At 30.9% G+C, this 17229-nt stretch overlaps 2 protein-coding genes across 3 annotated transcripts; one reads left to right on the forward strand and one right to left on the reverse strand.

Annotated features, from left to right (window-relative positions):
• Positions 1-587: 587 nt before the first annotated feature.
• Lapsyn (Leucine-rich repeat activity-regulated protein at synapses) lies at positions 588-11664 on the forward strand. The gene is made up of 5 exons (XM_068770524.1): positions 588-982; positions 6692-6881; positions 8244-8802; positions 9742-9818; positions 10788-11664. Exons 1-5 carry the CDS (start codon positions 975-977, stop codon positions 10986-10988), a joined length of 1035 nt encoding a protein of 344 aa, XP_068626625.1. The 5' UTR covers positions 588-974; the 3' UTR covers positions 10989-11664.
• Positions 11665-13003: 1339 nt separating this feature from the next.
• Upf3 (UPF3 regulator of nonsense mediated mRNA decay) lies at positions 13004-17216 on the reverse strand. 2 transcript variants are annotated; one of them, XM_068770346.1, is made up of 7 exons: positions 17013-17216; positions 16717-16930; positions 16454-16642; positions 16072-16220; positions 15338-15658; positions 14124-14879; positions 13004-13433 (listed from the first exon to the last, which is right to left on the reverse strand). In XM_068770346.1, exons 1-7 carry the CDS (start codon positions 17121-17123, stop codon positions 13308-13310), a joined length of 1866 nt encoding a protein of 621 aa, XP_068626447.1. In that variant the 5' UTR covers positions 17124-17216; the 3' UTR covers positions 13004-13307. The 2 variants fall into 2 exon arrangements, with proteins under 2 accessions (XP_068626447.1, XP_068626446.1); XM_068770345.1 differs by lacking the exon at positions 15338-15658.
• Between the last annotated feature and the right edge of the window lie 13 nt (positions 17217-17229).

Here is a 17229-nt window from a genome sequence, read left to right on the forward strand (position 1 = left end):
AAAGCTTTTACAGCAATCACGAAATTAAATATTAACAATACGTATTCTATTTAAGATAATTTGTTTAATAAAAGACTACAGTTTAAAACGGTTTCGCGCCGTGTTAAATGATTCAAGACTACAATGGATTTCTTCGTCAAAATTCGCAAATATACTATAAAATTCATTCGTTTTCGTTTGATTCTTTGAAAGAGGTACGGAATGAAACAAATAAAAAATATTACATAATTGCACAATTCCGTACTCCTAAAAATATTTAGAGTAATTGGAGATTTTTCAATCTAAGAGTTCATTAAACAGTCTCAAACGGTAAAAAACGCGAACCCATATTTATCGATAATGTTTTATTAAGAATATATATATTAAGCAGTAAGTATTGTTATTAATATTGTAACTTCGTTTAGAAGATTTTATAGTACACATTATCATTAGCACAAAATAGCTGCATAATTACCGATTTATGTTAATGACCATATCTTAATTATTGACGGGCTTATTATGACTCCTACAAACAAAGAAACACTATCGAACATTGAATTCGTCAGCGTCTGAAGAGCAAACATAATCAAACAACCAATCGGAGCATTTAGATACCGCGCCTATCTACGAAAATGATAGGTATTTGACCAAAGCCATTGTTTCTGATTGTTGTAGTCTCATCAAGTTGATAGAGCAGCGTTACGTGCTAGAAGGACGAGTGATAAAAGATTAACGCGGCTACAGTATCATTTGATCCTCCGTCGAGTAAGGAGCATCTCAACATAACATATGAATACGCCAGGGCACAGTTAACTAATTGAATCAATTTAACGAGAGTCGTTCTCCGGTGATTGCGGCCTCCGAACCAAGTGTATGTGATCGTCCCTTAAACTCGTCGATTCCACAGTGATATTCGTGTCCAAGTGGTCAAAATGTGCAACATTGTGCTACACGGTTGATATGTGACATCTAAATTTTGCAAAAGGTCGAAAAAAATGACAAGGTAGTATAAATATCTTAATCTTATATCCTTTACCGCCGTTATCAAGCAGCCTTATTATTATGAAAAAGAAAGTATATAAAATATTTACCAATGATTAAGATAAGATCTTATATTATTTGCCCGTTATATATTTCATTATTTAAAAAAATTATAATTTAATGACACATCATTTATAAATAATTACGAGAACCGCAAATGGATCACATTTTTGGAAATTACGTAAGCATAAGATTTTTTTCTCGGTTTCGTACAATAAAACCTTCAATACCGTGTAAATAATATATAAATAATAACACCGAAGATGCTTATACACACATATATGTATATATATATATATATATATATACATATATGTGTGTATAAACACCACACAAAACAACGAAATTCTGTTACTCCAAAACAATTTCGTGACGAAAAAACAAAATTCAAGTACTTCGATCGAATTTGAAATCAACATCTAACAATTGTCATGGTTTCTTTGAATTAATCTATTCAATTAGTAGATATGTCATGAGTAAGATGGTTTAAGGAAGGTAGATATGTTTTTAAAACTACGTTATTCTTACGTCAGGTTCGTTGTAAGGATTGATAAATTTTTGGAATCACGTAATCTAATCAAAATTTTCGTGCGGTACAGTCAGAAATATTCCATACTATTTAATTAAAAATTTCAACGTTAGGAATTTAAAGGGGATTTAAATCCTCAATGAATTTAAATCCGTTTTACTTTTGTTATGAATTCTTTTTTTAAATCATTGTAAAAGACACAAAGTAATTCAGAGCTAAGACATACTAATATTATTTTTATTATAACTTCGTCAGTTATAACTCTATATTTCTATTTCGTATTAAATTATTTTATACGAGTAGAACTAAATTTTAGTAAGATTATAGGTTGATTTTATATTCGCACGTAAATATTTTCAGTTTTTGGAAATGTCATAAAATAAAAAAATTGAACCATCAAAAATAACACTTTTTTAATTTTATTTAGCATGAAACACAGATTAAAAAAAATAATAGAGCTATGTTGTCCTCCCGCGTACAAATTTTTCTTGTGATTAACATTGCGAGGGGCGTGGGCGAATCATAAAGATAAATCAGACAATTGGATCCGCCACGCACGTTGCGCAGGAGTGTCCCTCACAATATGTACAGCTTCCGTTGCATGGGTCAATAAGCTATTATGTCCCGCTACCTAAAAATTACTTAAGGAATTGAGAACTAAACGATACTCTACGTCGAAACTAGTTACCAATTGCCAAACCTTTTGTGTCGAATACCCATTTTGCGAAAGACATTCACAACACAATGTCCACGCGAAGACTTCAATTAGAAGAAATTAATTTGACCTTTTACAATTAAGAAGCCAACTGTAAGACCCTCCGCCAATTGCAATGGCGGGACGATCAATCTACACTTGCAATTTAAAGTTCTTACGAAATATTTTTTAAGCAATTAATAAATACGCAAATTTTTTTAAATTATATTATAAGAAGGTTTAATCATTACAATGGCTTTGTTGCATAGTTGTATCGTAGTGTTATTGCACTTTTCGCAATTAAAAAAATAATTACATGTGATTTAAATATATTTATCATATTTCATTAAAATTAAGACAATTTTACAACCATTCGGATTAGTATCGACACGTCATAAATATCCTCGCCCCTTTTCAATAAACGTAAACCAAAATATTTCTGATTGCTAATATACGTTATATTCAATACTTAGCATTTATAGACTGAAAAAGTAAAATTTTTCTGTGTCTTTAGATTTATAGCGTGTTTCCAATATAACTTTTATTCATTATAAATGTTAATGGTAGATGTATTAGACTCATAATAAAATTTTCAGTGTAATCTTAACCTTGGTCGATTTATCAAAATGTCACTGTTTATGATATCTAAATGTTCTTATATCTACCTTACATTTAGGCCATGGTCAATTATAGGATAAGTCATTAGATAATCAATATAGCGAACTGTACGCTAATCTTCGCGTAAACTATACGCGAAGATTTGTAAAAAGACATTGTTTATAATTTCATGCGTATTCGTGAATAGGATTGAAGATCAAAATAGGTTATTAATTTCATTAACAAAATGTTTTTGTTGTTTTTGTTTTTAATTTTTAACAATCAATAATGATATGTTCAGAACCGTGCGAATAAGAAAATGTAATATTTCTATTTATTTTATTAAATAAAAAGATTGGTATGACTGAGAATTTGGAGTGACTGTAATGTATGTAATACGAAAAAACATAGTTCATACATCCCACACAATTAGTAATATATTCATCATAAAATATTACCTTAGTAACCTTCAAAATTTACAATTTCTAGGCGTTTGCTTACGTACCCATTGAAAGAATATTAAATCATAAGTTTCAACGTTTTTACAGTATCTTAAAGTTTCCATATAACGCTAAAAGACTTTTTTAAAGGTGAAACGAGGAGATAAAATGAAATAACAGTATTTCATTATTTCTTATAAAATAAGATATAATATATAAAAATATCTAAAACTGGGCTAGAATATCTTTTGTGTTTTTAAAAATCACTAAGAACGAATTAGAGGCACGCAAAGCGAGCGGAGGGACCATCTGATGCGCGAAGTTGCATTTATTATCGGAACGAAAATAATTATTAGCCTATAGTGCTGTATAAAAGCTAAACGTACTAATTTAAAAAACCTAATAATTTAACACCAATTATCTTCATCATCCGCCCTGACAATAACGTTAAGAATAACATGCTTTACAATGGCACCACGTGAGTGACGCGGCCAAATTATAGGTGCGGCGAATACTACGGTTTTCAGGAAATGTTTTCGCAGTCATTCGATATATGCTTTGCGTCGTAATTTTTCTCTACTCCCTGTTTATACAATCTTATGACTAGCAATAATGATAACTAAATTACTTGGAATTATACTAGATTGTTTTTATTTTTGTATATAAATGAATAATATTTTTCATTGTTAAAAATTCTAACAAAGTTTAAATATGATTTGTAACAGTTTCTCTGATAAAATGTGTTCTTAATAAAAGAGTAAAAAATCAAAACATTGTATATTTTTTACAACAATAGCTGTATTAATACATAAAGAGTCATATAATTAATGGGCATGTAATACCTCCACAATTCACACAAGAATTTAATTTAAGCATACATTTTCTATATACGGATATATATTTGGCTACTAATCTACGCGCCCAATGTAGCTAAAATACGATTTATATATTTTTAGTAAAAATATATATATTGAAGTTTCCTTTGAGACGTAGCTAGCATTGCGATTCAACATTTCTATTCCACACAGCTGTAGTATTGAACGTTCTGTCGGCTTCTTTTTTTCTTGAGAATTACAACCCAGGTGTTTTAAGGTTGGAATGAATGGGTACCAACTGAATCTGCGTGCTCGATCACGTCGTCGTTTTCCATCGGGCGAGTAGGTGGTCCAACGCGGAGAAATAAGCGTTAAAAATTAAAACCTTAACCATCGAGTCCCAATTCGTCATAATATAATTACTTGATCACTTAGAGGAATATGAGCAATTAAGATAACATATTCAAGTTTCTGTCATTTGCACTTGAATATCTTTTTTTTCGTTATATTTGATAAGAATATAAATAAATTTACGTTAGACGTTGATGATGTTTTCGTCAATAATATGGGATACAGGTCACGCAAGAATAACATCGATTTCTTATGCCTTTACCACAATGCGATTTGTGCATTATTTTGTAAGCATGTATGAAGAGTAATTGTTAGAAATTTTTTTAAGAACTTTTTATACAATAAAATATTTACTACATTCATGTAGCTGTGTATATGAAAAACTATTTTATCTTGCGACTAGACCAGACAGTGTAGATTGTAGTTTTCGTAATATGTTGATAGAGAAAATTGAAATATGGCCTCAACGTGTTTAACGCGTTATTAGGCAATACGTTCCACTTCGCGATATCTCTTTCGTTCCTTTTACATATAACTATTTTACAGCAATATCTAAAATTACTATTTCAATATTTACGGGCAAAGCAGAGGTGAAAAACTACGAAAGCGCCCTATTTTAATAATACTACTAAACTTATAGTGTTTAATAAAATAAAGGAAACAAATACTCTATTTCACGGTGAGGGTTATGCACGGAGTTTATTTACAAGATCGAATCATAAATGAGATGATATTGACTGACGAAAGTAAACGAGATACCCCAGCGGATTGCCAAAATGAAGTGGCAGTATGAAGGCGCGACTATTAGACGCTGAGGCTATTAAGCTTCTGGAGTGAAGACCACAAGTTAGACAGACGATCTTAATAAGGTCGTTGGAAGATACTGGATACAGGCTGCTTTTAACCGGTCCTACTGGAAATCTGTGGCAGACGCCTGAACCTAGCATGGACGTCCTATGATTGAAATAATTAACATAATGATGATCTTATTTCAATATTTTTGATATTTGTTCTAAAGTCCCAGATAACATCTAATTTTTTTGACTACGGAAGGCAGCGGTGACAAATAACATTTCTGTACCAATAAATTATTTAATGCTTCTCAAAATTATCAAATTCAGCAAACAGTCAGTCAGTATTCGCTCGACCTAGATAGTATGACTTCATCGTAAAGCAGTAATGATATTTACTCTGTATTAATGACAAACATTCTATTGTTCTTCCTATGATACGCCAATAACATAAGCAAACGTATATATGGAAGACCAAAGGTCTATCGATAACCTCTTTATGTATAGTCTAATTGTATTGAACTCCGATCGAAAGATAATGGAGAAACTGTTATGAGAGTAGACGTTTTAAAATTGCTTTTGAATAGGAGTTACAACAAGTTTAAATTAATAAAACTGTATAGAATACTAATACAAAGAAAATAATTCTTAGTTTTATTGCGAACATTAAGGTTCATTAATGTTGAATAGATCACATAAGTTTTTTATAACATTCCAGAGGGTAATAAAACCATTTTGCAACTTAATTAAACTATGAATATATGTTTACATTATTATCTATCATATTTGCAAGGCTTAGGCCTTCTCCAAAGATATCTATGGAAACATGTTTGTGAGCAGTGGCAATCGCATATAATTAATTCACAAATTGTAAATTATATATGATACTATCCACGGAATCTAACTACAATTGCATCTCATAGTACTCTACCGCTGGGCTACGACTGCTCAAATCCTAAGGCAACTTAGCTAATTTAACAATAAAATAAAAAAAAACTAATAGTAAATTTAATGAACATTGAAATTTAATAACGTTAACAGAAAAAAGATACACGTATACAGAGTGATTGGAGTTGTAGATGTAAGAGCTTTAAAGTGATGACGGTACATCTAGCTCATTTGTCAGCAAAAAACTTTTACGCCTATTTGCAATCACCCTCATTAAGTGTACTCTCTTAAATCTTATTGGAATGTGACAGACTATAATCTGGCTGCACAAAGTTTGCTAAAACAAACAATAGCTGTTACTTCTACTTTGAATATCTAATTCAGACTTTGAAAACCATTTTCCTTGCTTTACTATGATTATATTATCTATAATTCGGACATCATTGATTTTTGTACAGTGTCTATCATACATTAATTGACAGCAAAGTATATACTAAACATTTAACCTTTTAAAGATTTTACACTTATAACCAATCATTCTGTATATCTTAATGTCATATTTTCAGATCACACAGCAATTTGTTGGCCTTCATTGCGCTATTAATCAGTCGCGTTTCATGCAAGGAGTTAACAGAGCTTGAAGTACTGTCATCACAGCCGACGCGATGCACATACGAACATGCATATGATATGTACGGTGCACATTGTGCCGGTCTACGGCTCAACAAAATACCCTCACTTAGAGGAGGCATAGAGGTACGTGACATTTACAAATTCAGCCTTTTTATACTATTATGTTAGTAGAATTGAAACATTAAATGTTTTTGTATCTATGGACCTTTATTCTTAATGAGAGTAGATATCTTTGTGTTACGCCTACTTTACAGATTTTCCTTTATAGAAAATAACTAACTATCGTGTCCCATGGTTTTTCTTTTGCCTTGCTATATGTATAAGCAATTTTCACCGACGTATATATTAACTTTAAATACCTTTAAAACTACGAGTATAATAAGGCTTAGAATCTTGAGACTTTGTAAAAATATATTTTTTACAATTAGAGGTTAGGTAAGAACGGACGCTACGAAAGCCCACCCGCAAGAGGTTGAGAAGGCATTCAAAAAATTAGTTTTGTCAAAAATGCGTATTTTAATCTGTTGCACTTATAGGTATAAAATTTGACCTAAATGTTTTTTTGGCATGTTAAAAATTGTCAAGAATAGAGAAGACTTCATAAAATCACAGACACAAAAGAGGGTGTAGACCTCGCTAAGCGGGCGAGAGACAGCTAATATCAACATTCATCTTTCAAAAATAGAATGAGTTTTGTTCAATTGTTTTTGACTATGATAAAAAATTTGCTTTTTATTTTCACGAGATTTAATTTGATTTGTTTTTGATTTTTTGCTGTTACAAATACGGTGTGATTACACTCGTTATCAAGATACTCGTAGCTATCTTATCTGTCCGTATTATACTTGCACGCGTTTTTAATTGGTGCTATTGTCACTCCATTTTACGTAGATAATGTCGGTTATAATAACAAGATCATTATACTCTGTGTATATAGCCTGAAAAGTCATTGCAAAATATTTATAAATGTGCTGACCTAAATTTCAGGCTATGTTTGCCTAGTGGTTTGCAACTGTAGGTTAACGTGAATAGTTGGTTCGATTCCTGGCTGGATCACGTTTAAAACACGAGATCAGTGTTTCCTAGAATCTACTAAATGATTAGAAGCCAGTTCTCAGGGTTGAATTGGAATTCCTCCTTCGGAGTAGGCTAATGGCCCTATAACAGAAACATTATAACCATAAACGTTAATTTTTTATGAATTTTATAAGCATTTTCATTCATTACAAACTAAATTTTAAATTGTATAAGACATTAGATAGTATCTTCACGTCATTTAATTAAGAATTTGTTTAAGCAATAAGACAAAAAGTATCAATAATTTTATTATATACCTATATATTAGTATACTTAAATATTTTAAAACAAAGGTATATTTTAAAAACTATAGGAAAATAATGCAAACAGTGACAACAATAGTTTTAACATATGTTTCATATGTTTCAACTGCTATAATTAATTATATTTAATTTTCAACAATTTCAGATTCTCGACTTCAGTGATAATAAGTTGCAAGAATTACACGCTGACACGCTATCTTCGTACTCCAGCATAAAATTTCTTTATTTATCCGAAAACCAAATATACATGATTGACAAAGATGCATTTACATCTTTAACCTATTTACAAACATTGGATTTATCAAAAAATGTTATTCTAGAGTTACCAAACTCAATTTTTCAGTTGCCATCACTTAGAAAGTTATATTTGAACGGAAATCCTCTACTTCATTTAAGTTTCAAAGATCTCACTATAACGAAACCAATTCAAGCGCCACTGGAACTTTTAGATTTATCTGATTGTAAGATAAATCAATTGCCGGATTGGGGAATGTTACCGCAGTTAATGTTTTACAACATCTCCCATAACCCACTAACGGTCCTTAACGCCCAACAGTTTAGTTTGATGTGCAAGTTGGCGAAGGTCGATTTGACGGAATCAATCGATAATTTAAAATTATGCGAGCTAAAAGAGACCGTTATTTGGTTTCAAGAAAAACGTATTTACTTTCATTTGAGTGACTATACCAAATTAAATTCGAGAGGTGAGCAAATTCATATTCTTTTTATTTGTCTGGTAATTATTCATGTCAATTATTATAGATTCGGCTTGTGGTTGCCATAGCTAAACTATGGATTAATAAGACGTGTCATCTAATGTTTTTGGTGATATTTCCAAGATCTTTAATAAACAATAATATTTCAAAGACATAGCCCTACACTGGTGTGTCGTATAAATTATCAACTTAACTATCGAACAAACAATACCATTGAAATAAAAGCCTTTTTGTAAGATGCAATAATTGTTTAACCTATCTTAGTTCTTTAATTTTGAATTTGTAATAAATAATGCACTGCAGAAATATCTTTCATCAAAAATATTAATCATTTATAAATATAATCATATTTACATACTCTGTAAAACAAGCCGATCTTTGAGATTTTTGACCCGATTTGCCAAATCATCTATCGGATATTATTAACTATTAAAAAAAAACTAAGTTACCAAATCCGAAAGTGGGATCGAAAAATCGCCAAAAACTGTTACAGTAAAAGTACTCGAACGTTGCATTTGTGTATACCTTGTGAGAATCCCACATAAAACAAGAGACTGTTTTATGTGGGATTCTCACAAGGTAAAACCTAAAAAGATAGCCTTCCGACGATACTTAGACTAGATCAGGTGTCGTCGTTTCAGCCCATAGGCGCCCACTGCATTGTGTAGGCTTTTCCCAAAGATATCTATGGTGGATATGCTATAATCGCCATGCTTGACATGCGGGTTATTATGGTACACAGAGGATGTTTCTGCCCATTCCTTGAAAACTTATTTGTGCGCAGTGGTAATTAATTAACACACAAAGTAAAAATCCAAGCCGTGCTCTACAATTGTTAGTCACAGTCCTAACCGCTAGGTAACCATTGCTCAGTGACACAATTAAATGCTTATTAAGACATTAATTAATATTTAAAACTGTTTCCAGAATTCGAAAATTGTCCTAAACCAGCAATAGAAGCGCTTAGTGATAATTATCGTCAATGTGAATCAGCTTACACCCAGGTACGTATTTATAAACATGTATTTAACTAATGATTTCTACTCAATTATAGCAAACAATTGTGGGTAAATTATTAGGCCTTAATAATTTTTATTTTGGTGCTGAAGACTAGATATTAAATAAATGATTATGCAGCATTCTTCTATATATTCATAAGGATCTAAGAAATATTATACAAAAAAGCAACTTATGGGCGGGTACTCTTTATCCTTAGATTAAATTAGGAATCTGGTAATCCGCAGACGGACGAAAGTAACTGACTTAACCGAGGGGATTGGAAGGTTAAAATGGCAATGGGTAAGCCACAAAGCGTGCAAAACCGATGGTGGTAAGGTTCTGAAGTGGAGACCGGAACGCGTAGTGGAGGATGTCCAGACACAAGCTGCAAAGACGACCTTGTTAGGCTTGTAGGTTGACGCTGGTTACAAGCTGTTTCCAACCGGTGCTATTGGAAATCTATTGGCTAGGCCAGCGGATGTCCTGACGTTTACACTTACCTATGGTCATTTAGGAGACCGACAGTTGGTCAACAGTTCGAAGACTAAGGTGGCATTTCGGCGACAGCTTATCAGTAACCATTTAACTTTACTAACATTTATGGAACTTATGAACATCAAAATTTTATTAAATAAGGGTTACTACTGTAAAAAGAATCCTACCCTGTATGAGTATTATCGGTAAGTAAGCCTACTTACTGATAATACTTCGATTCGATCTATTGTCCGTAGTCAAAAGGACCTATGATATATGTATATAGACTGTCGACTAAATGTCTCTCGCTATTGTGTCCATACTGGAGCATTCACGAGAAACTTATGATACTTCTTTTCTTTGTTCAATATTTAAAAAATATCACTTTACCTGCACAACGTGCTTTTCTGCAAGTTAAAATAAATATGTGTATGAGGAATGTCTTATGAATTTATTTAATTAATTAACAATATAGTAACAATGATTAATATAAATTATAGGTTCAAAATATAAAAACTTCTCGACGGACATGGTTGACAATAGGCGGCGGATTGGCTGGATTCCTCGTTGGATTCGTGCTTTTGCTTTACATTCTGCATCGTCACAACGTAGCACAGACAAAGCGCACAGTGAAAGAAAAGACATCAGCGGCATCTGGAGACAAGAATTCGTCGGCAATTTTACTTGATAATGTCTCTTAGCACTTTTGCTAATGTAATTCAATGACTGTCACTATGTACTTTTGCTGTTTTTATACAAAATCTTTTAAAGGTATTAAAATTTGCCGACTAATATGGTTTATGAATATGTTACAAAAGAAGTATTGACTTTGTTGTTCTAGTTCTTTTAGTACGGAACTCTAATGCACTGAAATTAATCCTATATATTAATAAAACATTCTAAGACACTTTCCAAAGATTTATAAATCGCACTATATTTTTAATAAGTTACTTATATATATTTTATTCGTTTTTTTACGTACAAAGATTAATTTTATATATTTTTTGAAGTTTTTAAATAGCTAAATGCCTATTTAAGCCACTTGTTTTCAAAGTTTGTGCCACGTTGAACAGTAATGATACGTAACAGTTGTAATTATTTAAGTGTTAAGTGTTTTGTTCGAATGATAAATTTAAGTTTGAGGTTTCATATTTAAAAATTGTAATAGGCTTATGTTATGAAATACATAAAATTCAGAAGCTTACAAAGGCTGACTAGTGGTACTAATCATTGTATAAATTCATTTAACAAACTATAATAAAAATCACTTTTTCTAAATAAGTAAAATGCGTAGGTAAGGTATTTACAATTAATTTGCCAAAGAGTCTTATATTTATAAATATGCTTATAAGTAAAAGTTGTTTCAGCTACTGTGATACTGAAAATGTATAATTGTAATAAATTTCCTAAAAACAGTTTCTTGTTTTATAATCACCATAAGTATAAAACTTAATAAGAATATATAGAAAATTTTTATGAAGAAAAGGTCAAATTACAATTTAACTCTGTAGAGGAAAATTGCTAATGATTTTTTTATGATGGTAAAAAGACACAAAACCTTGTTTCAACGCAAAAAGCATTAATTTTTGATCCTAAAGACGGTATAATTACAAAAAAAATCGAAGTTGCCTATTGCATAGTCCAAGAACTCTAATTTGGTAACATGGTCTTTAAATAGATTATAATAAAATAGTCGTATCCAGCCCTATTTGGAGTTAAAATTATTGTAAATTGCAATACATAATACCTCAATTTTAATTTAATAAATAGAAATATGCGAAGTCAAAGTGAGGTAAGTATATTCTACAATATCAAAGACATTTTTGTTTAAAACATTGTCTGCCCTGCAAATAAATACGACTATAATCACACAATTGTATTTCCGCGGATCCAGGAATGGACAGAATTTGTTTTAGATGAAAATATCAAAATTAAATAAGCTTCCTACCAATTAAAACTGTATCAAGACATGAAGTCAGGATTAGTAACATTGACGATGTAAGGGGACAAACATGTTTTCATACTTATTTTCACAAAAAATAACCAAGTTTTAAAAACGATTAAAAAAGATTGTCATAAAAACCAATGTAAAATAATCATATTGTACAAGTCATTTTAAAATAAACCGTTTTACCACTCAACATCGACGATTTCGCAATATAACAAATTAAGAAGTTTATAATTCATTACGGAAGTTCCACCAAAAAAAACCAAGCCAATTCAATTCGCTGCTCATCAAATAATATTTAACAATTTTTTCGTGGACGATATTTATCGTTTTGTTACCCTAATGATTACTCAATCTGGGTTAATTTGTTTTTATTATTAATACCAAAATTATTTATAGAAAGAAGGGCACATTATCATTCCTCAACAATTTAGAATTTCTTAATTTTCTAAATTTTATGAGCTTTTATAAAATCTATGTCATGTGTATAAACTGTTCCATTTACGAATTTAACTACTTTCTTAAATCCTTTATTAATCTGGCTGTCAATTTCATACACCCACATTTTGTAATAGCCTAAAAATAGTAAGCAGAGATTGTTCTCTACATAATTTAGATTCACAACAATGGTAACAAAAAATCTGTCTCGTTAAATAATAACAATGCGTAAAAAGGATAATTATAGAAAAATATGATAGCAAGCAAGACGTCACTACGGAGAAATACACAGAGGAAAATTTTGGAAGAAATCAAATAAAAAACATGATTCCAGATTAAAAGAAATATATTTAAATGAAATTAAACAAACCAAACTAAATCTTCACAAGCTAATAAAACAAAGCATTCAATGCGCTCACATTGATTTTTAAAATTGTTAAGAAAAGTTCAACAAATTCATATTGTGTACATTAAAGAAATAAAAACAACAGCTCTGAATAAACAGGAACAGTCCGTCCATCAGTTGGCAAATTCAAATGTCCTTCTTCTACTTTCTGCAAGACTTGTATTGAATGCCAGCTTCTGGGTAATTCCGTTGAATGTTGTCCAAATTTTGGGAAGAATGGAAGTCATCTCAAGTGTCTTTCTTTTCACCATCGTTCATCGATTTTGTAGTGGTTGCTGGCTGTATTTCTTTTGCGAGTCGTTGTTTGCTGAACTTACCCATTCCTGGTTGATAAATAACAAGGCTTGGGCGATCCTGGAGAAAAGAAGTCTTTTGTTAAGTATTTTGAATCATATAACCTAACATTTTTCAAGAAGCTCAGATTCAAATATTGCCAAATAATTCAAAAATACACTATTGTTTGCATTATTCTGCTTTTAATATTACATCTTATACACTTATCATATTTCCTTCAACAATACTGTAATTTAATATTGATTGTATTTTTTATCCAACCTGTTTTGGCGAGTAGGATTGACTACTTCACCTGTAGAAAATGATGCTTGTCATTAATCCTAGCACAAACTTTTCATTAATAAAAAAAGCATGTCAGAACTTAAGACCCCACAAAGTAATTTTACTTCCACAGTATAAACAACTTATAAGTCTATTTAATACAGTTTCAGTGAAGTAATCAGTATTCAGAACAAAATGGGAAAATAATTGATACATGAACTATTTGCCCGGCATTGTTATCACTACTGGCACACAAATTTCTCAGAAAGTACAGGTATGTAAGTGACGAGCCCAATGTTCATGATATAATTTTAGTCTTAAATTAGGCCAGTTTCTCTATGGTTTTTTAATCTTAAGCTACAATGAAAAATTCATACAAAATATATGCACCAGTTGGAGATCAAACGCATTATGCACTTTCAAAATACAGTCCTAAAGTACTAAGCTAATCAAGTATACAAATAAAATCAAAACAGGAATAAATTTAACCTTATTTCTAATTCTCCTCTCAGCACGACGCTCATTACTCTCGCTTTTGTCTGCTTCCTCTGATTCTTCTCTGTCAGTTGATTTACCTCTGTCGTCAAGAGATTTTTGACGTTTCAGAATGGAGTCTTTCATAGAAATAGTATTGGAATCAAAACTGTTACGTCTCACATTTGATGCAACAGAACTCTCATTGCCATCACTAGACTCTTTCTTTGACTCTTGTTGAGTTTCATCTAGCTTAATTTTCTTATCAAAACCATCAACCACCCTGGTCAAATCATCAGTTTTCACTTGAGGAAGTTGGGTAAAAGGTTTGATGTCATCATAATTATGTGATTTACATTTGTTCTCTGATGATGATAACATTTTACTGATGACTGACTGTTTTTCAGTTTTGACAAATTCAGTTTTATTAATTCTTTCCTTTCTTGTATCACTGTACTTTTTACTTTTCTGTTCCCGAGGAGACTCTTTAAATTTGTCCCTCTTATCTTTTTTGAAACTTTTATCAGAATCTTCATAAAGGTCTTCATCTTTTACATTAAATTCTTTTTTGTCACCATCCATTTTTTTCTTTTTGTCTATAATTGCATTAGTACCAATTTTACGTTGTTCCCTATATGTTCTTGATTCAAACACAGTCCCATCTCTGATTTCTTGTTTTACAGAATCATCTTTAGTCTCTGTTACTGGTTTATCCTTTTCCCACTCTCTGGATTTAATTTTCTTGATGTCATTATCAACTACCTCATCTTCCTGTAACCACATATTAAGAAAAAATTAAAATTATTCCTGCAAACATATTAGCCAGTGGTAATATGATGCAATAATAATTTCTAATTCCAAATAAAAATTTACATATACAACATTAGATTATTATCTATATCTGAAACAATACAGATCACAAAAAGTAATACACATCAGTCTATTACTACTACTATTTCTAAATAATTCAAGGAGACATTTAAATTACTTCTACAACTTGTTAAAATTTAAAAAACACCTGAATAAACTGATCTAAATTTGAGATTACAAGGAAATAATCTGAATACATTTGATCTTGTCATTGTACTAACATTATTTGCATTTGTATAACACAGTTGTCAATGGTGGAAAGCTGGGATAGTGAAGGTATTGCAACATATGCCAAACTACACTTTTGTTATAATTTATGGAAGAGTAAATTAAATACTGAACATATCATAAAAATAAACCTTGAGATATGTGTCCCCCCCACTGTTGGGGCTATCACCTTGGATTTCCTTTTTATCACAGAATTTTCCAGAAGTTAATGTAAAGGTATTATGACTTTTCATAGTCAGAGCAGGAAAATGGCTATCCCAATCAGAATCTGCACTTAAAAACTCATCAGAGCCATGAGAAACTTTTATGTCTGTTTTAGCTACTACTGATTTCACCTTAGTTTTGTGATAAACTTTATTTTCTCCACACCAATAGTTATGGTGTTCAAATTTATGATCATAACAATCATAGTATTCATTGTAAACATCATCTTCAGAGATATCACCAGTTTGCTAAGTAAATAGTTCAAAACTATTAAAAATGTAAATAATTTAAATGTATAAAAAAACACAAACTTCATTCAAATATTGATGAATACAATTCAGTATATGATTTTCTTCTTAATTTATTTAGAAGGCAGTTACTATCAATAACTGATAAGTGCCCAGCTCATGTTAATCTCTACCCTATAATTTTTTAAATTGGCAAGATGCCAATGGAGTTCATTTTTGAGTACATATTTATTAATTGTTGTATAAATAACTTCATAATAAAAAATCCATATAATGATATGTTTGATGCTAAATAGCCTGTTTTAAATTTCTATTGGAATATACTTTTACTAGTAACCCACAATCCGGCATTGGCACTAATAACTAAAAGGAAAATTATTATATAAATTGTGTTTATCAAAGGTAAATTTTACCTTAATTGAACCATCTTTACATTTCCTTTCTACTCTCATTTTTCTTTTATCATTTTCTCTCCTGCGTCTCTCATCTCTACCTCTCTTGTCCTGTTTCCTAGCAGCTAGATATTCCAGCAAAGGTGTAGACTGGTTTTTTTTATCATTACCTGAAATTGGAATAACATTATATCATACTCATAATATTGCTGATATAATAACTAGTATAAAAACTGGATATAAATAAGATACCATTAGATAACATATCATACAAGAAAAATACTTTGTTACAGTTATACATTTACAATCTTATTGGTATTTAGTATAAGTTTCACTTTTGCTTACAAAAATAAAAATTATTACATTTGAAAATAACATAAAAAGTATACATAATAATACATACTATCATTTACTGGATATGAATATTCAAGTTTAGGTTGATTCTCAGTTTCTGGTTCTTTACTCAGATTGTCAATAAAATCCTGGAAAATTGGGTCACTTTCTATTGTTCCACATTTAGGGTCTTTCTTCTTCTTTTTTTTAGGTATTCTTTGAAATGGAGCATACTCAACAATTCCCACATATTCAAGCCCTGTAGTACCAAAAATGTGTTTAAAGTTTTTTTTGTACATGAGTACTTTGTTGGTAATGATATATAACACTAACCTTTCTCATCCACAAAAATATACCCATCAAACTTGTCCCTAAACAAATAAATATCATCGACATTCACAAAATTTATATATGCTCTGGAATACACATTAGTGCCAAGAGACGGATCGGGCCTGGCAAAATAGAAATAATCATGATCTGGTATGGGGGACACTTGATCCAAAAATGCTTCTTCAGTCATTGTAGGAGGTAACCGCCGAAATATTATCTGAAAAAAGATGCGAATAAGAAAAATAATCTTAGAAAGCACGATGATGTTATGAAGTTTATAAAGGTAATGTCAAAATCACTTTAGTCAAAGGCCGTTGGGTTTTGGGTTTTTTGCTGTCTCTATTTTTATTCACAAATGTTTTGCTGCCCGAGTCCGACTGGGAATCTTTAGCATCTTGGTCTTCTGTCATTTTTCTGTTTTATACGTTTATTGACTTATTTAGCTGATTCACATTATCAAAATCTTGCAAAACTTATTTATTAGTGACGTTTGACATGCGTGTTAACTTGACACTT

Source organism: Battus philenor, unplaced genomic scaffold (genome assembly GCF_028537555.1).
Source record: "Battus philenor isolate CCGP_79_NKW_IND1 unplaced genomic scaffold, ilBatPhil1.0.hap1 SCAF_3, whole genome shotgun sequence".
Classification (NCBI taxonomy): domain Eukaryota; kingdom Metazoa; phylum Arthropoda; class Insecta; order Lepidoptera; family Papilionidae; genus Battus; species Battus philenor.